Genomic DNA, 26591 nt, shown 5'->3' on the forward strand with positions numbered 1-26591 from the left:
TATAAAAATCCTATTATTGTTCTTGGGATTTACAGTTTAAAAACTTCTATCGTTCATTATATTAATTATATTGTTTCAATATAATGCCAGGAATCTACAAACAACATGTTAAAAGTTAGGCATCATAAAATGTTTAATTTGCTAGGGTTTGACTATGTGTTATAGGGATAACTGAACTTAAATAGAATGTACATATAGCATAGACAATCATGTTTCGCTAAAGCTGTAATTAATGAATGGTGGTTTTGTGTAATCCGTTGTCATCATGGTCATGGGTGTACTTTTAGTAATGAAGATTTGCAGCATTGTGTTGGGAGCTTGGTGTGAGGGGTGCTTCTAGTAATGAAGGTGGGAATTGTGTTGGGAGCTTGGTGTGTGGGGGCGCTTCTAGTAATGAAGGTGGGAATTGTGTTGGGAGCTTGGTGTGTGGGGGCACTTCTAGTAATGAAGGTGGGAATTGTGTTGGGAGCTTGGTGTGTGGGGGCGCTTCTAGTAATGAAGGTGGGAATTGTGTTGGGAGCTTGGTGTGTGGGGTGCTTCTAGTAATGAAGGTGGGAATTGTGTTGGAAGCTTGGTGTGTGGGGGCGCTTCTAGTAATGAAGGTGGGAATTGTGTTGGGAGCTTGGTGTGTGGGGGCGCTTCTAGTAATGAAGGTGGGAATTGTGTTGGGAGCTTGGTGTGTGGGGGCGCTTCTAGTAATGAAGGTGGGAATTGTGTTGGGAGCTTGGTGTGTGGGGTGCTTCTAGTAATGAAGGTGGGAATTGTGTTGGGAGCTTGGTGTGTGGGGTGCTTCTAGTAATGAAGGTGGGAATTGTGTTGGGAGCTTGGTGTGTGGGGGCACTTCTAGTAATGAAGGTGGGAATTGTGTTGGAAGCTTGGTGTGTGGGGGCGCTTCTAGTAATGAAGGTGGGAATTGTGTTGGGAGCTTGGTGTGTGGGGGCGCTTCTAGTAATGAAGGTGGGAATTGTGTTGGGAGCTTGGTGTGTGGGGTGCTTCTAGTAATGAAGGTGGGAATTGTGTTGGGAGCTTGGTGTGTGGGGTGCTTCTAGTAATGAAGGTGGGAATTGTGTTGGGAGCTTGGTGTGTGGGGGCGCTTCTAGTAATGAAGGTGGGAATTGTGTTGGGAGCTTGGTGTGTGGGGGCGCTTCTAGTAATGAAGGTGGGAATTGTGTTGGGAGCTTGGTGTGTGGGGGCACTTCTAGTAATGAAGGTGGGAATTGTGTTGGAAGCTTGGTGTGTGGGGGCGCTTCTAGTAATGAAGGTGGGAATTGTGTTGGGAGCTTGGTGTGTGGGGGCGCTTCTAGTAATGAAGGTGGGAATTGTGTTGGGAGCTTGGTGTGTGGGGTGCTTCTAGTAATGAAGGTGGGAATTGTGTTGGGAGCTTGGTGTGTGGGGTGCTTCTAGTAATGAAGGTGGGAATTTTGTTGGGAGCTTGGTGTGTGGGGTGCTTCTAGTAATGAAGGTGTGAAGGGAAGTGGCTTGGTGGGGCAGATTGTTATGGTGTCTAGTATTTATTAGTCACCCTCATGTCATGGCTCCCTCTATCCTAGGATTTGTCTAGCATTGCTCCGAAGTGCTGTAGTTGCTGTTAGCTTTTAATTTGTCCATTTTGTTTTCTGACAATATTTGGTAGATTTATTAGGATATACTTTAACCATATATTTATATAAGCTTACATGTTAATATATTCACAACTTTGTTTTATCTTTGCATTTAAAGCCAGGAGACTGGAGTCCTATCAGGAATCTGATCTGCATTCAGAGGACGAGGAAGCTCTCTCCTTCTCTAGAAGTGAAACCTATAAGCCCAAGAGTCATAGTCCCAAGTCTGTGAGGAGTATGCCAAGCAACAGGTCTTTGAACAAGCTGTCTGCAAGTCGTCTAGAGCTGCCAGGAGAAGGTGACAGGGGCAGCTCTCTACCACACCCGAGACATTTTGCATTCAGCAGTCCTATGGTATGTACAGTTAATTTATATATTGTGTAGCTTTGGAAGAGTGTTGCCACCTAAAGCCAGTTATTCCATAGTTAGGACCTCATTTGTTGTTTCAACTTTTTTTATTGCCCTAAACATGGACATTAGTAGGCTTACGTTATTTATTAGTAGTCTTTAGACCTCAGGCCTCCCGCTCAGCTGTTTTACTTGTGCTCTACTTAGGCATATTTTAAATATAGGGAGATTCTCCCAAGAGAATATAGTGCTCAAAATTTGTGAAAATCGAATTTCTAAAAACTAATTTGTTTTAAAGAATCAGATGACAAAGGGCTGATCTAGGCAGCAAACAATTTGCAATACTTTGTTATTTTATTGTTGGTGTGACTGTTTGGCATCTTGGTAAGTGTTGCAAAATGATTAAAGTTTCAGGTTTAAATTGCAATTTTCTTGCTTGGTACTAGATTCAGTGTGTTCTCTTAACAGGAGAAGGATGTGATGCCAGACCCAGGATTACTGAGGAAGTTTTACCAGATCACTCCTCATTGTCTTTACCTGTCCAATCAGGCTGAGGAGACTGCACTGGAGACCTCGTACATTGTCGACTTCTTTCTTGCCTTAGCCATCTGTAATACTGTAGTGGTCTCCTTGCCTAATCAGCCACGCCAGAAGGTATGAAAGTGTGTGTGTATTTTCTTTTTTTCTTGTAGTGTTCAATATGTGTGCTTAAAGGAAAAATAAATCCTTACAGCTTTTATGAAAATGGTCATTAAAAAGATTGTTGGGGAAAATTTGCAGGTAACAAATAGCATTTTCAGGAGCCAAGGGCAACATTTTTAATTTGTATAATCTCCCAAATTTGTGTGAAATGGCAGAAGACCTCTAAGGAGACCAACAAATGTGATCATGCAGCATTATGAATTATTGCCCGATCCTGATCATCTCATTGTCTGGGCGCCTCCACAAATTAAAATCCCCAAATTCTCAACTAACAAAATTACTGTTGTCCCATGCACTGGGCCTTGTCCTTCATGAGAGGTCACCAGCGACTGCAGTACCTTGATGCTCCATGGCTTACAGACTGGAGTTTGGCCAACATGCAGAAAGTTGACTTTCAATCTGAATTCACAACCTGTGATCAGTTGACAACCGGTATTTGGAGTTTACACCACAACTCCAGGCTATGAGCCCTGTGGTATCATGGGCTTGCAGCCTTTGGCCCAGAAAATTGTTTTTGTGATCTGTGGTGGGTCCTGCGCATTGGACCCCTCTGGGGTTGGTAGCTAGGGAAGGGGGATTTATTGCAGGAAAAACATAGCTGCATTACTGGGGTATATAAACACTTTCTTGTATTTTTTCTTTTTATTTGTATTTATTTTCTTTAGTGGTTAAATTGTCAGAATACACAAATGGTCTATTTTGCAGATATAAGATCTATCATGTTTGCAAGTGTTTGCATTGCTGCCTCACAGTGCTGAGGACATGAGTTCTATTCTGGCCAGGGCCCTATCTTTTTGGAGTTTATATGTTCTCCCTGTGTTTTGTGTGGTTTTCCTTCTGGTGCTCTGGTTTCAAGTCCAAAAACATGCTGGTAGCACCTTAGAGTGTGTGTGTACTAGGGGAATTAGAATATAAGCTCCAATGTGGCAGTGACTGTTGTGAATGATTGTTTACGTATTCTCTGTACATCATAAAATGATCGGCGCTACCATTTTTGCTCTATAAGCCAGGTACTTGCACTGTGCCTGTGTCTGCTGGATTCCTGGAGCCAGGAGCTACGCTGTAACATGCTGAACGTGATGTCGCACCTCTTGCATTTGTAAACTTGTTTGGCCAGAACCATCTTTACCCTTTGTTTCTTGTCATTGTTATTTATTTGCATCATGATCCACTTCAGATAACCTAATTATAAACCTTTCAATCAAAAAATAACATTTTATTTGGTTAGCGACTTCAGGACAACACTTTATCTAGTCACAGTCTTGATTTCTACATTTGGCTATTTTTTTGCCTGCCACTATAATTGTATTGATGGGCATAGTGCTCTTGTATTTGAAGTCATGTTACATTGGGATATTATTTCTGCTTCAAGAACAGGTCTGTGTCGGACATCACTGGCCAAGAATACCACACACACACTTACACACTTGTGTTCCCCAGAAATGTTACGGAAGGTGGGGGTTGTTTTTTAGGGGGCATTTGTCTAGCCATTGCTCCCGAGGTCTGATTTATTTTATATTAATCACAGCACAGAAAAAGTATTTTTTTGTGCATGGCTTTCTTGTGTACTAAAACGGTTCTGTGTTCTAGTATTCTGAATGCTGGATACAGTAAGTGCGCCTATGTCTAACGAATGTATAACATGTTATTGCTTTATAAATCCAAGCAAGTATTCTGGTTTTAAATTTTCTTTCTCTGTTACTTGCCATTGATGGCATTGTTCCATTGTTGGTGGATGTGTGGTCGATTATACAAGCAACAGCGCCATTCAGATATATTTTACTTTGATAGTTATGCAATCCAAAATATCCAGTCCACAATGAACTGTACTTTTTATTTTGGTGAGCATATATAATATGAAGCATATTTGCCAGGCAACTGTATTTATAATGTTTATTATGCTTTTACAGGTAAGAATGCCATCCCTTATCAAATCTCCAATGAAATCCCTAGAGGAAATCAAGCAGATGTTTCAAAAGTTCTCTCTTCGTAAACTGAGCTCAACTTCACTTTCAAGTGGAAAAGATTCAAGCTCAGAAACTCCCAACAACTTTGTGAGCAAACTGCCCTTTTTCAGCAGAGTGAAGCTGGCTTCCCCTGCCGACGGTGGCCACAACTTGGACGTTAGTTTAGACTCTGGGAGTAAAATACATCTTGAGAGCTTGGAACAGTCAGACCTTGCAGGTCCCAACGATGGCAATAATAAACCTACAGGGTGCGTGCTGTACTATGAGGCGGAGTCCCCGGATGAAGCGGCTCTGGTTCACGCCGCTAGGGCTTACAGATGTACTCTTCAGTCACGGACACCTGACCAGGTCACCGTGGAGCTTGGTGTTCTTGGGTCCTTAACATTTCAACTGCTGCACATTCTGCCATTTGACTCTGTGAGGAAAAGGATGTCTGTTGTGGTGCGCCATCCGATCTCCAATACGGTAGTGGTTTACACAAAAGGCGCAGACTCTGTTATCATGGATCTCCTGTCTGTGACTTCTGATGGTAAGTTCCAAGGCCCCTTCCAGCCAAGACTCGGTGTACTGCAGAGTCAAATAATTCTGTGTAATCTCTTGCATTCAAAAATGTATATAAATGCTGACGTTCTAATTCCAGTAAGATGTGTATGTGCCACCACCTTATGTGGTGATGTTTTAGTGAACACAAACTGCTTTATTGAAATTGGTTAAAAATTCAATTTTTATAACATAACATATCTCCTGTCCCAGTCTTCTCATTTTCTTCCATGTTATATTTTACTGTTAGCTTCTGTTTATTATGTCCTTTTTATAACAATTCTTTTATAAGCCCTGTGACATTCATTTAAACAAGCCAGTTAAAATTACATCATTGTTGCTTATGAACTAATATTTTGGTATAATTATACAGTTTTAGTACTGTTTTTAAGCTTGTAATACTTATTCACTTGGGTTTAGGGCTTCGTCGCTCTATATTCTGCTGGAGTAACCAAGACATGTATATTTGCTTTGAATCTTGAAATCTGTTGTATACAAGAAGTGTAATACTAGTGTTTATGGGCAGTCTAGTAGTGCCCTGTAGGGTTAGTTTCATGAGCTCCTTTCACTTCCACATACAACCTGAATAAGCCAGTGATCTGCCCGTCATCTGTATGTATAGTTTTTATACTTTACGATGCTAATAATCTGACATTTTGCACGTTAAATGTGTGCAAAAATGTACATAGCTTCTTTTTATATAGTATAACATTATTTAGTTATGTTTTATTTTCAGATAACAAAACAGAAATGCTGCAGACTGATATACGAATGTTAACACAGAAACATTTAGATAAATATGCTAAAGGTGGACTCCGAACTTTATGTATTGCAAAGAAGGTAATGTGTCCTTTTTCCTTTTCCCTGACGTGTGTGTGTGTGTGTGTGTGTGTGTGTGTGTGTGTGTGTGTATATATATGTAATTCAGTTATGTTATTTCATCAATAGTACTAAGACTTTCCTCCACATGAACAAGATGTTTCTATGTGTGCCCTAGATTCTAGTACATTGTTTTTGCTAATAAAAGGTCCTTGCTGTATCTGACATGCAGGTAATGACTGATTTTGAGTATGCGGAATGGCTCCAGTCCCACTTCATAGCAGAGACCAGTATTGATAACCGAGAAGAACTCTTATACGAGTCTGCACTTAGACTGGAAACCAATCTAACGCTACTTGGTAGGTTTGTTGTGTAACAATGCCTTATGTCTAAGTCCTATGTAACGGGCTTCTGTGGTTTATTCTCCCTTTAGAAGTACGTGTAGGAATGGACATTCAATGATGGGGGCAGATATGTATTTCTCCAAACGTTTATCCTTCCCTTTAATCAATCCATGTTTATTTCAGGGGCCACTGGAATAGAGGATCGTCTGCAGGACGGTGTTCCAGAAACAATAGAGTCCTTAAGAAAAGCTGGTATCAAAATCTGGATGCTTACTGGGGACAAGGAAGAGACTGCAGTGAACATTGCCTATGCCTGCAAGCTGCTAGAAGACTGTGACAAGATCTTCACTCTAAGCAGACTAGACAATGTGAGTGCGAATACATATGGATGACGAGAGCGTTTCTTACAATGCTTTGTAATATGGCTGTAAGATAAACCCTTGTTCTGACATTGGAACCTGTCTGGACAGTCAGACTACTGTTGTGAATGAGCAGAATCCCATCACATTGATCAGAACGGAGTATCTGGTTGGCGTGGGTGTTTTAGGTCATCTGTAGGACAGGAAATCACTCTCTTAGATCAGGTTATTTTGCCCCATAAGATGTGTGTTACGTTGCTCTGCATGTTTGTATGAATTGATCTCCTCTTCTCTCAAAGGAAACATGTGAGGTTCTCATGAATCACGTTATCAGTGAAATTGAAAGACACGTTTTGACGACTAGTCCTCTGAAAAAAAGAGAGCAACTGCAGAATTCCCATTTTGAGAAAGAAAAGTTGCACTTTGCATTAATAATAGATGGGAAGAGTCTGGAGTTTGCACTGCAGGAAACCATGCAGAAGAAGTTCCTGGCGCTGACAGGGCAGTGCAGAGCAGTCATATGCTGCAGGGCAACTCCACTACAGAAGAGCCAAGTGGTCAAACTGGTTCGGAATAACCTGCGAGTGATGACCTTAGCCATTGGTTAGTAAAACGACACTGGTTTTGTTTTTTTAGTTTCAGTTTTGCATCCATTATATTTTTTTGTGATTTGGTAGTTAACTAAAGTGTAATTATTTGTAAACAATGTAAAGTAAATGTGCTTTTGTTCACTATGTAGATATCTATATTATGTATAATGTTGTCCGCTTCTGGATATAGCATAAAGACACAAAACACTAGTAACCACATGTCAGGCTGGTGTGATATATCGGATATTGAGGACAATGCATGCTGTATCACATCCCCTTTCATATTGCATATGACACCCTACGGTGCATATGTCTGAAGGACATAGATATTGTGGTATGATTTTTCAAATATTAGGAGAAAAGGATTTTCACTTAAGTTTTTATTACCCTACATTGTTAGCCTGACAGAGATAGATAGATATAGATGTAGATAGATATATGGATGACTGTATAAATATATATTTATTTCATATTCACATTGATATTAGTATAATCCCTACTGTGCGCTGGAGGTCTTTTCCCTTTATTACTTCAATAAGAGATCGTGAATCTCTACCTATAGCAGCACATGGAATTCTAGTTGTTTTTAGACTGTTTGCGCTGTCACTTTGTTTTTTGTTCTGCTCTTATTTCGCCATGTGTCTTGTGAAATACCTGGCTTTTATTGCCTGTGGCACACATACCTAAGGATGACTCCGCTTTACATAGCATTATTGTGTTTTTTTTATTGCAAGGTGATGGTGCCAATGATGTGAGCATGATCCAAGTTGCTGATGTAGGTGTTGGCATTTCCGGCCAGGAAGGCATGCAGGTACTATTTAACTTCAAGTGACTCAGATGAAATTGATCCTTAGTGAAAATTACTGTGACTAAGTAGTAAGAACTATATAGGAGTCCTTACATTTTTATTTTATTTTCTTCAAGACACTGGACAACATCACACAGCACAAAGGGAAACGAAAAAATAGCGCTATAAAAATTGCCGTTTGTGTGTGTGTATATATATATATATATATATATATATATATATATATATATATATATATATCTATAATATATCTATCCATCTGTCTATCTATCATACTCAATTGGTGGCACCACAAATCATCTTTAACAGCCGCAAGACGATGATCAATTTCAATAATTTTGTCAGTTAGCAATACACCCTCTAGATGGCGCTCTTAAACTTGAAACTGCAAATTTTTCAATTCAAGCTCTGTGTACAAGGGGGTTGTTACTTCCGCATATGTCTTTAATTATGAACTGATACTCTTAATCTCTTCTGCAACTGTATCCACAAGGACGTTATTGTTTATCTTCAGAAAGCTTTGTATGATTTGTCCTATGATTAACAAGGACACTACATCAAGAAGGTCCATAAATATCTTTTTTTCCACATCATTTATGTACAAAATTACCTTGGTAATTTGCTCACTGGGTATGTTTTGTTTACATTGTCATCTATATAGACAGTTTACCAATTATGGAAAACACGAATGGTTCAAAGAAAGTAAAGTATTGTGGAGATGTATACCAAAATTGGAGCTACTGAAATGGTTTGTTTTGGGAAAGCTGAAAACTCTTAGCAGTTGGCCCGCTAGTAAACCTCCCACTTTGTTTACATTGATTTCATAGATTGCAAAGCTGAGTACACATCTATGTAAGTATAGTGCATGTCACACGATTCACAACCATTTCTTCAGAGTGTGTACGCTCCCACGATTATACCACTACACATTGCACCTGTTAATTTGGTTTTCTAAACTTCCTAAAATTCACGATAGACAATGAAACAATGTCGGGAAGTGTGTACGCACTCACAGCCAACAGCGTAAGGCAGCTATCTGTAGCGTGTACAGAGTCCTAGAACTTTTCAGCAGATGGTTATGAAAGATGACTATCACAGCCCTGAAGGTAAATTGTGTAGGTTTGCATGTATGGACCTGCATGCTCATCGGGACCTTCAGTGGTTGGGGAAATTGCATCTGCAGTAAGATCACATAGTGGTGTATCCAGCTTAAGATCTTTGTAGGTGCTGTTTTATGTATGCATGTGATCAACTTGTATTCTTATTAGCGTGTCATTTCTTTATAATGAGTTCTGTAAAGTTATGCTATTTTATACTTTATATACACATATTAAAATTTGATCATTTAGGTCTGTATAAGGATGCAGTCAACAAGATATAATTGTAGTTTAGACCAGCTGTCTTTACTTTGTGTCTTGTAAATCTGTCTGTCCTTCTGTACATATTTAGAAGGCCACTGATCTTAAAACGCAAATTGGCCCGATGTCTCTTTATAAGCGATCCCAAAAGTACTGATGTGTCTGTGGATGGGTCGTCTTGGACTCAATAGGATTATTACCAGCCGTGTTGGTAAATGCAATTGGAATATGGCTGCTTTAGTGCGAGGTCACCATCTTATCGCAGCCTCCAATGACAGAAAGTGAAGGCCAAGATTATATATATAAAATCAGTGTATTGCTGAGCTGAATAATATATATTAAGTAACTGGGATGATTATATTTTACTAAGTAAGTTTGTTACAGAAATGCATTTTTATGCATAACCCTTGATTTTGTGGATCTCTTTTGTAAGCACAGGGAGACAAAGCCAGGAAGGGCATTGGATATATAGTGTGAACATGACCAGTATTCCTCATTAGGTGTACCACAGAGGAAGGTACCAACATGTTGTACTTTGCTTTGCAGGCAGTAATGTCCAGTGATTTTGCAGTCTCCCGCTTTAAACACCTGAGGAAGTTGTTACTTGTCCATGGTCACTGGTGCTACACCCGCCTAGCCAATATGATTCTCTACTTCTTCTATAAGAATGTGGTAAGTAATTCAACATTAGGATAAATGTACCAGACAATGTTACATATTGAGTTAAGTGCACATTAAAAAAAACAAAAGGACATTCCTGCAGGTGCCCTTGACGCTGGGATGCAGGCTTAAATGTTTTGATCAAAATATGAACTAATACCTCATGTTTTCCCATTTTGCTAGACACACACAGATATGCGGTGTAAAGGATAAGCGCGGACAACTGTCTTTTTTTTTTTTTTTTTTTTTTGTTTTGTATACATATATGGGCAATTATATTGCCATGCAGCTGGTACCATATACAATATGGGATATACCGAGCGGAGGTTTATTGCCAAGCAGCTGGTACCATATATAATATGGAATATACAGAGCACGGGCTTGTTTTTTTCTGACTTGATGTTACTTGCCTTTTTTTATGTTAGCCCTGGGTTTCTCATTGTATTGTCTGCACATTGCAGGCAGTGTGAACACTGGGTTCTTGTCACCCCAATCGGATCAGTACAAGTATGGTCTGTTACGTGCAGACATTATGTGTGGATGATCACTGGATTCCTGGCTGTTATACATATGTGCAGAGACAACAGTTATTTCCGTATAGAAATGTCATTTTACACCCTACAGACCTGTTGGCCAATGTAGCACATCTTTTGACCCTCAAAATCTATATTGTTTGTTGGAAGGCCAGGACTGTAATGGTTTATGCTGTATGTTATTGTATATAAAGAAAGAGCTATACAGTTTATGAAATGGTTTATACTTTAATCATAGTCGTTGTAAAATAAAAGGAAACATTATTGTTGTTTTTCTCCCCCCAGATGTTTGTTAACCTTTTGTTCTGGTATCAGTTCTTCTGTGGTTTCTCTGGGACATCGATGACAGATTTTTGGATGTTAATTTTGTTCAATCTGATTTTCACATCTGTGCCACCAATAATCTATGGTGTTCTGGATAAAGACGTGTCTGCGGACACTCTCCTTGTGCTGCCAGAGCTCTACAAATCTGGGCAGACATCAGAGGTAGGAGCAGACAAAGGAGAATCTCATTGTAGTCCACACATTCTATTCTTCCCTTTTAACAAGTAGCCAGCCTTCCAAATCACTATCAACTGCATAATATCTGGGACATGACTTGTATTCAACGGGAACTGGTTGTTAATGAATTCATCGGCTCCATTCTTCTGAATTTCAATTTACCCATACAATGGGAGCCTCTGCTGTGTGTAAATGATAAGTCCACTTTAAAAACTAATAGTGACTATAAAATAAGATATTGATCAATTTTAGTCAAAGTATGGGGCAGTTTACTAAATGGAAAAAAGACGAGATGCAGGACATTTTCTTTTGTGCATCTTTGTCCATCTTGTGCGATACCCCAGTGCACGTACCATTTCCGCATCACCACTTTGCACAGCCTCTTTGCTAGATTGTGGTCTTTGTTAGGAATGCGCATGTAGCCAGAAATAAAAACCCAATTTCAAAGTCCGGCATACTAACAACTTTTGACACAGCTTCTTGGTTACAAATTTTTCTTTTCCACTAAAACACTGCCTGTTGGATACCCATTTTTTTATTTATTTTTTTTGTACTAAAATTATTCAAATAAAATAAAGATAACTATAGTCTGTAGCCCAAAGTCTTCATCTTGACGTGCTCATATATCTACTTGCGAACACTTTGTTTGGTAGATCAGTGTTTTTAGAAATCTGATGTTTGTTTATTGAATGTTATGACTGTATAAAAATATTTTTTGTAACATTAAACAGGTTTTTCACTTTTTGACAACCCCTCGTAAATAAACCTCCTTTTGTACACCAAGAATCCCTCTTTACCCGAGGTACTAGTATATCCAATGCCAAACACATACTTGTTAAGGAGAAGACATTAGTTATTGCATTTATCCTTTTTTTTTTTTTTTATTTTTTTTTTTTAAATAATTTTTTAACTTGAAGTTGTTATTAAAAGTATATAAATGGTCTGTGTTTCACATTTGTAGGCTTACCAGTCATCAACGTTCTGGGTCACCATACTGGATGCCTTCTATCAAAGTATTGCATGCTTCTTCATCCCTTACTTTGTAAGTAGTGTAAGATGCTCCCTATGTAAAGTCAAGTGTCTTTATTACTGTAGTAAAATATAATGCACATTTAATTGGTTTCCCAACTTGATTGAAAATATATCTAAGTTATTACTTGAACTATCCTTTACTAGCTAGGGATAGTGTTCTGGCAAGGTGTTGGTATGTGTGTACACTCACACTCACACTCTCCCTCTTCCTCTTTGGGTCCGTTGATGCTTGTAACAAACCAGCAAAGCGCTCCTCCTACGTTTTGCTTATTTTAATTCCCATCCTCTGTAAACTTACCTTTGATGTGAATGGGGAGCTCATATGGGAGGGGCATTGACAACATTGCTGTTAGTTTATTAGGGCCCATTTTAGTAAGCAGTCACTGGACTGTTAGTCATTGGGGGGAAAGTAGAACTTCATATAAAAAACAAAAAACAAAATCTGTACTATAGTATAATTTCTTGAACTCCATACAAAACTGGGGTTGAGCCATCCTTTAAGGGTTGAATTTCCCTCTTTAAATGTTTGTGTCTGGCTTTAATTTATCGGCATCACTACCAACAATAAATATTTGAAGAATCTCTTAAAAGGAATTCCATACGTTTCAGTGCAGTGTGCTCTGGCGCACAGTATACCACCACTTTATATTGCATTATTAATATTCTCCCTTCTTTTGTAGACTTATCTCGGCTCTGAAATGGATATCTTTTCTTTTGGAAGCTTCATCATAACGGCAACACTCTTTGTGGTTTTGCTGCATCTTCTGATTGAAAGTAAGACCATGGTGAGTCCATATAAAACACAGACAGAAGAGATCGCTGCTGGGAGCCTGGACCAGACGTTGGCAGACATATTCCCTTGTGATTAGGGCATTCCACTATTTTTTTTTTTTTTTTATTTTTTTTTTTCATTTCATGTAACAATTGAAATGAATGTAATATCCCTAAAGCTCATTAATTTAGGCTTGTATGCAGAGCCGAATTTAGACCTCATGGGGCCCTAAGCAAGATACTGGTTTGGGGCCCCCTCCCTGCAAAAATCCATAGCCTTATAGTTTTTTAGCATAACATATACCCCTATTCAGGGGCTGGTTGACAGACTTTAGCCCGGGGGGGCAAGCATATAGCACTGGCCCATAAGTAGCAGACCATTTTTAAAGGGTGGTCTCACCGCCGGCCCTGGGTGGGCTCTCTGGACCCTAGGCAATTGCCTAGGTTGCATAGTGGTAAATTCGGCCCTGCTTGTATGTGCAAATCCATCTATCTGGGATCCGTACGTACAATATGGGAAAACACATTATACAATTTAAATTTTAAATCTGAAGCACTATCCTGTTGGTGTTTTCTGTTACCGTATAGTAAAGATTATCACAGCAGTTTTATATAACCATATTCAGCATGTTTATTTCCAATCTGATTTGTATTTCAGACATGGATTCATTGGACGGCGATGGGTCTTAGCATCGTTGCCTATTTTCTCTTCTCCTTGGCCATTGGAGCAGCGTGTGTGAAATGCATGCCGCCCGCTAATCCGTACTGGATCATGCAAACTCACGTGTCCGACCCAATGTTCTATCTCGTCTGTCTGATGTCCGTTGTTGCTGCACTCCTGCCAAGGTACATGAAACGTTTCATGTAAGCAATATGCTTCATCATGTTTGTTATTCCTGCAAAATGTGTCCAAGTCATTATACAACTTTCCTAAGAGGACAAATATTTACATACCAATGTGTGTTTCAAAGAGAGACGCGTTTCATGCCAAGTAAGTGAACCTTAACAGATGAGCTATAATTCAAAATAAAACAGCGGTGTGAGCGAATAGCTACAAAAAGTCAGCCAGAAGCACAAACTCTATATCTTCGTTATGGCTTACTTGTTTGAACACTCCACTTTTGTGATGCTGCTTAGGACCTGTCGGCATCTCTCTAATGCTGATTTGTAGAGTTATATCTCTCTAGTGCCAGCTCCTGAATAACTCTAAAAGTAACCACAGGAATAATTATGGACAAGTAAATTTTCCCTTAACTTTAATTTATGTCGGCGTTGCCCCAGGTAGTAATATAGACCTTTAATCTATTTGAATATGTTGCCAAAAGAAACTCTCTATATGTCCTGAAAAACACTATCAAATCAGCCTTTGGTAGGTTACGAAAGTGAAAGGTAATGATAAGAAAAAGAAACGTTGTAAAAACATAAAATCATGTTATCAAAGGGTTAATTGTATGTGTTCTATCTTCTGAAGCTCCAGTTAGTTCATGCACTGGTGACTGTTTATTTTCCCACCTTTTGCAAAATATTTCCAGATTGCAGACCAGAATTCCACTCTTAACATTCTTTTTCATTTCTTATATTTAGATATGTTTACCGGATATTCCAAGGCGCGCTGTTCCCCACTCCACAGCAGAGAGCTAAGCAGCTCGATGTGATGATACCAGAAGAGCGCTCGCATGCGATTAAACACTGGGGGCAGCCTAACAATACCTCATTCCGTGCACTGCCAGCAGATGGCAGCATAACAACAAATGAAGATGAAGAGGCTGCTTGTATGCTGCCTGCAACGGATTCTCAGCACGCAAGCTAGGATATGTGCTAGCAGTATCTAGCAATGCTGGAAAGAAGTAAAGAGACTGAAAGTCCATTTTTCCTCAGTGTTTCACAATCAACTTTCAGTGTTTAAAAAGGGAAAACAAACAAAAGTATTGTATTTCACTCCTGCTGCTAAGCTCTAAACCTCCTAGAGAGCTTTTAATGTGTTTAGGAGAATATAAAAAAAAAGGAATAATATGGTCATCCAGCCACGCTTGGGTAATTGGTGATAAGATTCTGATGGCGTTTTGGGATGAGATTTACCACAACTGAAGCATGGACAAATGTTGGGGTTGATGCTGGGGGGGGGTCAGAGTGATTTATTTTATTTAATGCTGTTAAACTATAGGTTTGTGTCAAATTTCCATTACACTAATTAGCTCATAAATTATCCCCCACATTGACCCTTTAACTTGGTCCTGCCCTAGGAGTAATAAAGTAAATAGCTCGTGTGTGTGTTGTTGCAGCATGCCTGATGTAAACTGATCAAGCTAACTGTGACTTTATACCGAACGTGTACGTCTGATGTACTGCTTACTTTGGTATTTCATATCTGTGTAAAATGTGTACTTCAAAAGTATCAAGAATGAAATTTCTTTAAATTGTGTGTTTTTCAAAAACCAAGATACAATATTTTCACATGTAGTCATTTTATTTATATATTTTTTTTGTAGTTTTACCAGCATTATGTTTTTGTTTTTTACAATGGTGTTATGTTAAGCAATCACTGTTCTACTTGTTACGTTTGTTTTATGTAAAGACATGGGCAATTTGTTTGTTCTGTATCTTTATGCTGTTTCAATGATGATTCACCACTTCACTGTGGTCCAACTTTCTGTGTTCCTATATTGGACATAGGCTATGGATTCTTTAAATCAAACTCCAACTCGTTTTCCAGCAGCACTGAAATACAAATGCGTGGACATTGATTATTCATAGATTATCTTTTTAAACTCTGCCATTATTTTAGCATTCACATGTTCAGCGTTTTACTAAACAACCAACACCAGTCTATATGGATCAATTTTCTTTTGAAAAAGAAGAGAACTGAGAATTGTCCCGGGCTCAGAACAAGGGCGCAATCCAATGTTAATGGTGCTTCTTTTCACTACTACTCTGAAACCATTTCTTTGGATAAACACCATTACTATTTTTACTGTTGCTATCTTTGCTAAACCATAAATTTATTAAAAATGCATGTTGCCTTTTATAGACAAAATTGTTGTTAGGAGCTTTTCAGAACAAAAGATGTTTTTTATAACAGAAAAGTCCAATAGCTGAATCCAGACATGTAGTGTAAAAACAATGACCACACTAAAGGTTACTGTTGAAGTGTTGTTGCCAAAGTACAACAATAATGTGTGAGAGGGGTCTGGTCAGAACCAAAATGTTGCTGTTTTACTAAAGTATTACTTTTTCAGTTAACCTATTTTTACTAGTATTATTTTTTGTTTGTTTTGATTAAATTAATGAAAGGACACTGCAAGCAGCCCCTCAGAACATGAAATAGCTGAAAATAAAGAACAATAGTGTGTACTCGTGTCACGATATAGGGACCATTACATATGTAATTGTGAATGTTAGAAGATGTTTATTTAATTTGGGAATTATTTTTTTTTGGTGGGGGGAGGGGGATTAGTGGGCCATTAATGCACTTTGATTTTGTTTAGATGTAATGCCAATTCAACTGCAGTATTAATATCCTGGAGTTTTTATATTTTATATATAAATTATTTTACAAATTTTTTAATGGTTAATTATGTAAGATTCATAAATATGTATGTTGAAGGTCCCTATGCCCTGACAACTTCATTGGAGCTGTTGGTAACTAAATATAGCAATAGAGGGATCATCCCATATTACCCAAAGCCAATAGTCGTCTCTGCCCGGCCCTCTGTGTTGTAGGACTCAAGTCCTCCATATCTGTACAGTAGTGATCAGTAGAATTCTGTCCCTTTATAGCACGAAAGAGACCTCTATGGTCGACTTTGCAGCGAGCTTGTTTGTGACTACACCGTTGCTACAGGGAACACTAGAACAATTCAAGATATCCATCTCTTTAAAGTGGGGTTTCCCTATTTGCTGTACAGGGGGGCGTAATTAGTTAACTTCCCCACTAAACTTGGAGTTGTCTCTTTTAAGAGGGTTGTATGTAACCACCTTAGGTAGTGACATGCAAACCATCCTCTTATATAACCAGTTGCTGGATGCTTTGCAATGGCTTTTGTTTTTTAATCCAAGATGTGCGTGATTGTGTGTGTAAAGAGCTACAAAAGCAGTATCCATAATGTTTCTGCAATCCCCCCACTTAAAAAAGAAAGTTTGAATGCTAGTTCTGTTTTTGACTTTATTTTTTGTCCAATACAGTAAGTAAACTGAAAAAATAATACATTTGGTTCGCAATCAGTTTATGCAAAGTTTTAAAATTGTACTATGCAAGTGCTATGCTCAGGGTCTTAGATTTCATGTATGCATCTAGCACCCTTATGTGGTGAAATGAACTATACCATTGTGCTTGCTGAGACGTGTGATGCCTCTCACACACATGTATTTCCTTGGAATGTGTTGCCTCAATTGTATTTGATGATCTTTATATTTGTATTATACTTATATTTGTATGCTCACTGTAGCCGGTAAAAGCTCTTTGCTGTGCAAAAGTGTTTAGCAATGCAGCCGTGAGCCAGAGCTGCATGGACCATGCACCTTAAATATTTCTTACTGTTTTTAAAGCAAATATTTTTATGCATTCTGTTTTGTTTACATTTAATGTCTTGTATATAATAGATTTATCGCTGGTAAACCAAAATAAAGAAAATGATTTGCTGTAACTGATCACTGGAAAGCTTGTTTATTCTAAGTGCAAATTGCATCACCTCTTCTCACTCCCTTCTCCAGGACTTTGCCCGGGCTGCTCCCCAGCTGTGGAACGATCTTCTCAGTTTAGCATCTACTCTCAAAGACTTCAAGAGTGCCCTTAAGACTCATTTCTTTATTAAAGTCTATCAGTTCTCCTCCTAGCTCCCTTGTCCCGGCTCTCTCCCCCAGTTAGTACCACCCTATTTGTGTCTCCCCTTTCTTTTAGGATGTAAGCTCTCAGGAGCAGGGCCCTCTTTCCTTGTGTGCTCTTTCTACTATTCCATCACCCTCTGTACCTCTTGGCCTGCTTCTGTAGCCCTGTTTTCTAAAGCTTCGGCCTACTTCTCACTGATTTCTACCACCACTTTCACTCATTGTCCCAGTAATAATTTGATGTGCATTACCATGTTACCTGTGTCTGTGTATATATGTTTACTCTTGTTTTGTTCTTTCTGTACCATGTGTCATGTACGACGCTGCGGACCCTTTGTTGTGTCTTATAAATTAAAGATAATGATAACTGATGTCATTTGAAAATCATGACCTTAACCCAGTGCGTGTTTCACTATTAAAATAATTTTCTAACTGTCATATTTAAGCAGATTTATGTCTTGGCAAATTTAAATCACTCTGGAATTCAAATGGTAAGCACATATTTGCTTATTCGGCAATCTCCATAAAGTGATTGGGATGATTTGGAAGACCTCTTCAAAGCATTAGAGTGCAAATTAAATCCTAATATGGTAACAAACATATATTGTCATATATTACATCATTCGTGAGCTTTGCTTTAGTGAGAGTGTGCTTAACAATACTAGAAGCGCAAAGACGTTTTCCTGTCTCCGCTGTTGTGTGTGTGCAGGTGGAAGTACACATGCCCATTTTTGTAACATTGCTATATGAGCAGTGCCAGGGAAAGTAAAAATGTCTCTACTTTGTGTATTACTGGTTTGTCACCCGCTCTGTGTACACTGAACCAGCGACTCTTCATAGAGTATGGTGATCTCTGTGATTTTTTTGGAACAGAGGAAAGACTGAACTGCTGCGAATGTGCTCGAGCCCTAAATATCAATCTGTCTTCCTCACACAAGGCATGGCAAAAATATAGGACTTTTCAGGTTGTCCAATTTTTGGACACCCTATCTACACCCAAAATATGCACTTTAGAACTTGCACATTCACGTAGCACCAGTTATCTGAAGTTCACAGTGTATTAGGACTCAGTCTATCTAGTCCCAAGATAAACAGAGCAGAATAGATCGAATTTATTGCGTCCGTCCAGACAAATTGGTGTCTCCTACTTTGCAATGTGTAGGGGGCTGTCTTCTGTCCAGCTTCAGGCAACAGCTGGTGTCCCAAGGGAGGAAGCGCACCTATTTGCTACAACAGGGGGTGGGGGGGGGGGGTAGAAAATTGAGTGGTGGTCCCCAAACAAAGATATGAAAGCTCAAACATAAATGGGGCCTTCTGAAGAGAATATTATCATGTCAGACTTTACATATGAGGGATTCCACCTCTTTGTTTTACACTTTTGGTTGGCTTAACCGGTTGGCGTGACCGCTTTTATAATACTATTTTACAGGTGTTCAGATCCAGTCTAGGTTGGGTAGAGGGGCCAGTTGTATAGTAATGCAGTACTTACTGTGTTGTGCAATAGAAAAATAAAAATCTGGAAAAGTAAAAGCGTAATCATCATTTATTTATATAACGCCACTAATTCCGCAGCGCTCTACAGAGATGAGGAATCCATTTATATTTTGGCCAAGACCTGTAAACTCACAGCTTAGCATTAAAGGTCCTACATTATCCTGCAAGTACCTACCCTAACCTGGGAATGTGTTGCCATCACTTTCAAAGAACGATGCAAAATATTAAAAAGTAGGTTTAATGGCTGGAATATCCATGTGCTAGTTCTTGGTCTCTGTTTTCATATCCATGTTTTGTATCGCTGCTACCTTGATTATGGCTGCATTCCCTATGTTGTGAAATGCTTGGAGACCTCAAAAGTTTAATGCCGGAGCGCTCACATTTAGGCGGCAGCCCGTCTCATACCCTTCACCTTTTGACTTTTCATCAATTTAATTTGACTGGTCAGAAGCTTTCTAGGGATTCTTATGATGTATACTCTTAACTGTAATGGATTCAACACTTCATGGACTATCTCAATCCTTGAGACACTTCTCCTTTCTCCCTTATAGTAAATTAATGTAATTTACCTGCCTGCAATTCCTTTAATGAAGTGTTCCTGTCATTTATAGCTCATAGTCTGTTGTCATGTATATATTTCTTTCCTTGCTCTGTCTTACGTGTGACTTTGTAGATCTAAGTATCTTTAGTAGGTGATTTCTCTGACCACTTTTCACTTCTACTTTGGGACTGTGTGGAGATTAAATCTCTTATGGCTTGCGGTTCCACATTTAATGCAGTTCTGTTTTAGTTTTTTGGGGATTTTGTCATGATTGCCAATGTAGCCTCTTGGTTATACCCCTGGGAAAAATTTGGAACTCCTAGTAGGTTAACGTTTATCAGAGTCCTAATTTGATATCAGCAGTTGTCTCAGACTGCTTGTATTAATTAGTCCTTTTCCACAGCTAAACAGCATCAGGAATATAACTTGTGTTCAGTGCAACAGACCAAAAGGAAATCAATTTAAAGCTCCATATACTTCAGTTTGGAGATACTTTTGGTTTTCTGTTAGAATAATTTGTCACACTATATTTTTTTCTGTTTTTTTGTTCAGATTTCAAGTACACAAAACATATGCTAATCATACTGTTAAGTGTACTCCTCATAAGCCAGAGTGTCAAACTTAGATATAGTTTTATTACATAAATATGCAAAATATATGTTTAAAACTGAGAACCATTCTCCGCCGTGTCAACAATATTTTAATTACTTTGTGCAAAATATAATAAATCATCGGAGGGGCAATCAGATCTGCCGTCAATTACTTGCTGGAGAAACATAGTGATATATAGTAGGAGGCAGACTGTCCCATTGTTATTACAATCAGATAAAACATTGGCTTGTAATTCATCTCTGTTCATATAAAGAGTGCCCAAGATGACCCATGTGTAAAATGGGTGTGATGAACATAAGAGAATATTAACCATCTGTTTTCTCATGTTTGACTAGTTCTCTTCGTGATATATATAGAAGTGAATAGTGTAGCAAGTTCAGCACAAAGGAAATTTAGATCCATAAAGAGTTCACATATCCTCCACCCCACTCACTTCCCTCTTGAACTTGGACACATTCTCCATAGTACTTTGAAATGATTGTGCCTATTTTGTGGGGGGGGGTTAATCCTTTTAAAAATCTTCTATCTTTAAAGATGAGCTCTGTACCTATCTGTGCTTTCTCGGTTTCTTATCTATTCATCTTGCCCACAGTGACTGAGGTCACAACAATCTCGGCTATTTACAGTGGGATGATAGTGATTATATGAGGGAGCCTCTGAGGGCTGGACAAGCTGGTGGATAGGAGCCTCAGGCTTACCTGGGGGAAGCGCCCCCTGTGGCAGGGAGTGGAGAACTTTACATGTTACCCTTACTTGAGGAGGTAGATTGTGCATGGCTCAAAGGGAAACCATTAAATAGAGCTTTGGGGGGAGGGGGCAGTAGCAGCAACAACAACCTTATTAGCATTGTCTGAAGCCCAACCCTTGAAGGGCACCAGACACAGCTGTGAGGTTGTAAAGTTGGTTGTGCTATAAACGTGGACTGTAGCCAGGAAGGATCTCCAGGGCTGTTGGGCAGGTGAACAAGCGGTTCTGGAGTTTAAACATTTACCTGTTGGTTTCAGTCTACTGTCTGAATGGGTCAATGAACGTCTGGGGTTACCAATTATCTCGGAAAGTAAAGGACGGGATTTGGAAGGGTGACCATGTGCTTATTTTATCTATACTGCCAGCATCAAAGTGATTTATTTCTAAAATTAACAAAGATTAAATTTGATGAGGACTGACAGAGACCAGTACCCAAAACGTTTAGCAATTAGCTGCAGGGACTCTGCTTTAATTTATAGGTTTAAAAAAAACCAAAAAAAACAAAACCTCAAAAGTTGTGTACTATGTCTGATCATGTAGACATAATGCTGGAGACTTACCGTTTAGTAGCTTAAGCTTAGTTGGCATAATTGATATGTTGTCAAAGATTGCTGTATGTGAGGAATTACATCAATTTATGGGCGATTCTCATGATACAGTGTTGGGTAATGTGGGTCAAACAGGTGGCACTATGCCTATGATTTGCAGAGTACAGTTCAGTGGTACCAGCTTGAGATGAGTTCTGGGCATATAGCAACTGCAGATGCAAACACATGCATGAATGTATGCAGGGAGACGGACCTTGTCAAAGGCTCAGATACCACTGATATTAAGCAAAGGGCTAATATAAAATCAGTAGATGAGCATATGGACGTCTACTGAAGTTTTCGTTTTAAGAATTTCTTAGGATATCAAATCTGTTTGACCCATTTTCGTAACATCATTTATTGCCACTACGTTTAATTGCAAAAGTAAATCTGGCTCAGTAAGCAGTGGCATTGATAACAATTGGTGTGCAGTCTGTTGATGTAGTAGTTATGTTAATGAACGTGGTCTGTGTTCTGTTATGGCAAGAACTGGTATGGAATCATCCCTCTGGATTGCTGCCAGTTCACCCAGATTGTTAATTAATTGGGTTTTCAATTTGGGAGTCTTTTTTGTTGTGACTGTAGTCTCACTATGAGTTGCTAGTTAGCTTGTTTTCATTCCAAAGCTTTTTCATCATTTGTAGAGTGGTTAGTGAAACAAAAGACACAGTGAATGCATTACCCATATGATTTCTCTATTTTTGTGGATCTTAAGGACTAAAGGGAGTGCAACATATTAACAGAGTTTTGTTTACTGGACAAATTGGACATTACTTTAGCAATAAATGAAATGTGAGACAGCAGGGTTTTCAATTGTGTACCTCTGAAAAAATTTGAGGGTCGTCTTCCTTAGTTTTAATCCCCTGCTTCTGAGCAGCTCTAGGTATTTGATTGACTGTAAGTGCCATCTTGGCGTTTCCCATGGTCGGAGAGAGATTCAGGAAAAGAATCCATGTGAGATTCGCAGGGACTTAATTTCAAGCTGGGTCTTCCAAACATCATCATCATCATTTATTTATATAGCGCCACTAATTCCGCAGCGCTGTACAGAGAACTCATTCACATCAGTCCCTGCCCCATTGGAGCTTACAGTCTAAATTCCCTAATATAGACAGCAGGTGTCTGCCTTTCCATGCTCAATATATGGCCTACTGAGCCGTCACCTCCAGCCGCTTCTCCCAATCTGCCTCATTCTCTGCATTGTTATAAAATAGAAAATAACCTAAGCTTGTCCCCTAGGTGTAATCCTTGACTCACAACTATCCTTTGTTCCCCACATCGACTCTATATCTAAATCATGTTACATACATCAAAAGAACATTTCCAGAATACGCACATATCTCACACAAGACACTGCAAAAACCTTAATTCAAACACTTATCTCCCGCATCACCTATTGCAATTCCCTCCTTACTGGTCTTCCCAAAATCAGACTTGAGCCCCTACAATCTACTTTGCATACAGCGGCTAGATTGATTTTCCTTGCAAACCGTTCTTCCTCTGCTTTTAAAAAGAGATGGGTTTTTAGAGAACGTCTAAAGTTTTGAAGGCTGTGGAAATGCTTGAAGGGCGTGGTAGGCTCCGTAAGTGGGGAGCAGCAGGGAAGAAGTCTTGTAGGCGGGAGTGAGAGGTGAATACCAGACACGAGACATTGCGCAGGTCAGAGGTAGATCTAAGAGGGTGGGAGGGGGCGGATTTTGATATGAGGTTTGAGATGTATGAAGTGGTGGTGTTAATGTTTTTTTATGTAAGGGTGAGTAATTTGAATTGGATTCTGCAGGACTCAAGGAGCCAGTGTAGGAATGTGCAAAGTGGTGCAGCAGATGTGGAGCGGTGGGAGAGGAAGATGTATAAAGATGCACTAAACAGTTAGGCCTCATTCCACGTGTGTGGTTTTTGGGTTTTTTATTATATGTATTGCATTTGTCTTTTGAAATGTATTTGTTTCTTTAAATCCTGTCTATATGTGTTTATTGCCAGTTAGTACTAGATATTAGTTTAATCTATATGCATGTTTTGACAATTATATCATGAACATTTATGATTTGGCTATTGTGTTTGTGTATTGTAATATATAAAAATCAATGGGCAAAGAGTAACATTCAACTTTCCAAAACTTTTGTATTCCACAAAGCATGGACATCACTTGGTGGTAATTTCATTATGTTCTATTGAAAAATTGGTTTGCTGTATGGCATCTTGAGTTTTTGCACATTATCAGCAGTTTTTATGGCTTGGGCAAGACATTATTATTCATTTTATTAACATTTATATATCGCCAGCATACTCTGCAGATCCTATAATTGGACTGATCTTAATGAGGTTGCTGATAGATTTAGAGTCTCACAATTTTTGCATTTGAATAATGGGCTCTAATTGTGTTCGGACTCTGGTTAACTTTAAATTGCTTCTTTTCCTTAAATATGCAGCAGGTACATTTTACTAGATACAAATGTTGCTCCCCTACATTCTCTGGCTTCTCTCCAGCATAGATTTAACTGTGTTCAGTTCCATAAACACGCCTTCAGTAGAGTATGTGTGTGGTGAAGGCTGGTTCCCATCTAGATCAGTGGACAGGTATAAGGTGCTCTGCCTGGAACCTTAAGTTATAGACCTACCAATTTACATTTTTTTTCACAGAAGTGTGAACATCATGAACTCCTCCAGCCTGTATTATAGTAATAGAAATGATTTATACTGATCTGGAAGGGATTCTTCGTATCCTGGCCAATGATGTCACAGACATGCTATACTGTTTTATGTCCTATATACCTTTATAAACAAAGGATTTTAGCACTTTAAGAGTGGCTAAAATGATGCAAACAGAATTTGACAGCAGATAAGAACTGCTTGGCCCTTCCTGTCGGCCCATTGTTTTATTAACATATGGTACCTTAAACCTTATTTGATCATTTATTCTTTATAAGGATATCCTTATGTCTATCCCAACCATGTTTAAACTGCTCTACTGTATTAGCCTCTACCACTTCTGATGGGAGGCTATTCTACTTATCCACTACCCTTTCTGTGAAGTAATTTTTCCACATATTTCCTCTGAACCTACTTCCCTCCAGTGTCAGTGCATGTCCTCGTCTTCTAGTACTTATTTTCCTTTGAAGAATGTTTCCTTCATGTACCTTGTTCAAACCCTTTATATATTTGAAAGTTTCTATCCTGTCCCTCCTTCCCTAAACATATTTTGCACCTCTGTAAATTGAAGGGATTGATACAAAGTACGTTTAATAGCATAAGTTAACAATCTAAGGGGCATATTCAATTCTGATTCGCGGGATCGCGCCGGAACGGCCGCGAATGTAATCCGCGGTACCGCTATAACGTGGATTTTCGTTCGCAGCCCACAGGGCTGCGTACGAAAATCCGCGTTATTGCGATACCGTATTACCGGCAGTAGTGCGCATTTTCCGCGGTAACGCGCGTTACCGCGGATCGGATCGGAATTGAATATGCCCCTAAGAGGTGTTGGGAAAACCTGATACATAAAGTAGTGGAATAACAATTGTAGCTGTTTGTGGGGCAAGAGTGGATGGTGGAGACATCCGATGGTTCCACCAAGGCAGTCATAGAGGTTATCAAGCCTGGCCGGCCATTGGTCATCTGCAGAGCTGGATTAAGGCTTTGGGGGGCCCGGGGCACTTAAGACAGGGGGGCCCCTAAGATCTAAAATTAAGGGCATAGTGACACATCCTGCATTACATCACCTACAGCCCACAGTATGACACTTACAGCTCTCCCAGAGGGCTCGCTTAGGTTGTCTGCATAAGAAAAATCATTGCTTCCACAAACTAAAATACTGTACATTAAAACAATCATCAAAACACCACATTAAAATGGGTATTGACACCACACATTAAAACTAGCAATGATATCACACATTAAAAATACCATTGATAATGTACACTAAAACTAGCAATGATACCGCACTTTAAAAATAAAATTTATAATGCACATTAAAACTAGCAGTAATACCGCAAATTAAAATACCATTGATAATGCATCACTCGACATGGCCAGGCCACCCTCCTACAGACAAAAAAACTGCATTGTTGTGTACACCATTGAACGGTCACCAAAAATTGGGATTGTCCCACTAGAATCACAACATTTCACAGACTTTGCTGCTCTCTCCTACCTGTTCTTCTCACTTTCACCACCTGTGCTGCAGGTTTCTTTAGTTGCGGCTTGTCTGGATCCTGGAATGTTAGGGGCCCTATTTGTAGAAAAAAATGGGTACATTTAGAAAATTACATACAGCCACCCCCGGCGTTAAATCAGTACCACCCATGATTAATAATTAGGCCTTCCTCCAGCCCCAGGATTAAAATAATAGTATTCACATTTAATAAATAAACCTATTTCCCTCCCTACAAACAGCCCCAGCAATAAATTAATAGTATTTACATTTCAGAAATATACCTATTTCCCGCAACCGTCACTGCCATTAAATAATTCATAGGCACATTTAATAAAGGGACCTCATTCTCCCCAAACCACCCCATCTTAAATTAATTGTCCCCACTATTGTGTCTCTCCCCCCCCCTTTTTCCTCATGCTGTGTCTCTCACCCTTTTTTCTTATACTGTGCCTTTCTCCCCCCTTTTTTTCTCATGCTGTGCCTCTCCCCCTTTTTTTCTCATGCTGTGCCTCTCCCCCTTTTTCCTTACTGTGCCTCTCTTCTCCCCCTTTTCCCCCATAGTGTGCCTCTCTTCTCCCCCTTTTTCCCCCATAGTGTGCCTTTCTTCTCCCCCTTTTTCCCCCATAGTGTGCCTCTCCTCTCCCCCTTTTTCCTCCATACTGTGCTTCTCTTCTCCCCCTTTTACCTCCATACTGTGCCT

General features: G+C 39.2%; 1 protein-coding gene across 1 annotated transcript in view; it reads left to right on the forward strand.

Annotated features, from left to right (window-relative positions):
• The window catches only part of ATP10D (ATPase phospholipid transporting 10D (putative)), a 53630-nt gene extending 36582 nt beyond the window's left edge, over positions 1 to 17048 (forward strand). Inside the window, exons 10-23 of the mRNA XM_075195287.1 lie at positions 1720 to 1955; positions 2418 to 2603; positions 4562 to 5147; positions 5895 to 5998; positions 6210 to 6336; positions 6505 to 6689; positions 6980 to 7283; positions 8005 to 8081; positions 9983 to 10108; positions 10915 to 11115; positions 12092 to 12172; positions 12843 to 12947; positions 13592 to 13779; positions 14518 to 17048. Of these exons, the coding sequence (XP_075051388.1) occupies positions 1720 to 1955; positions 2418 to 2603; positions 4562 to 5147; positions 5895 to 5998; positions 6210 to 6336; positions 6505 to 6689; positions 6980 to 7283; positions 8005 to 8081; positions 9983 to 10108; positions 10915 to 11115; positions 12092 to 12172; positions 12843 to 12947; positions 13592 to 13779; positions 14518 to 14743 (2732 nt within the window). The 3' untranslated portion in view covers positions 14744 to 17048. The remainder of the gene's footprint in view (positions 1 to 1719; positions 1956 to 2417; positions 2604 to 4561; positions 5148 to 5894; positions 5999 to 6209; positions 6337 to 6504; positions 6690 to 6979; positions 7284 to 8004; positions 8082 to 9982; positions 10109 to 10914; positions 11116 to 12091; positions 12173 to 12842; positions 12948 to 13591; positions 13780 to 14517) is intronic.
• The last annotated feature ends 9543 nt before the right edge of the window (positions 17049 to 26591 follow it).

Source organism: Mixophyes fleayi, chromosome 1, assembly GCF_038048845.1.
Source record: "Mixophyes fleayi isolate aMixFle1 chromosome 1, aMixFle1.hap1, whole genome shotgun sequence".
Taxonomy (NCBI): Eukaryota; Metazoa; Chordata; class Amphibia; order Anura; family Limnodynastidae; genus Mixophyes; species Mixophyes fleayi.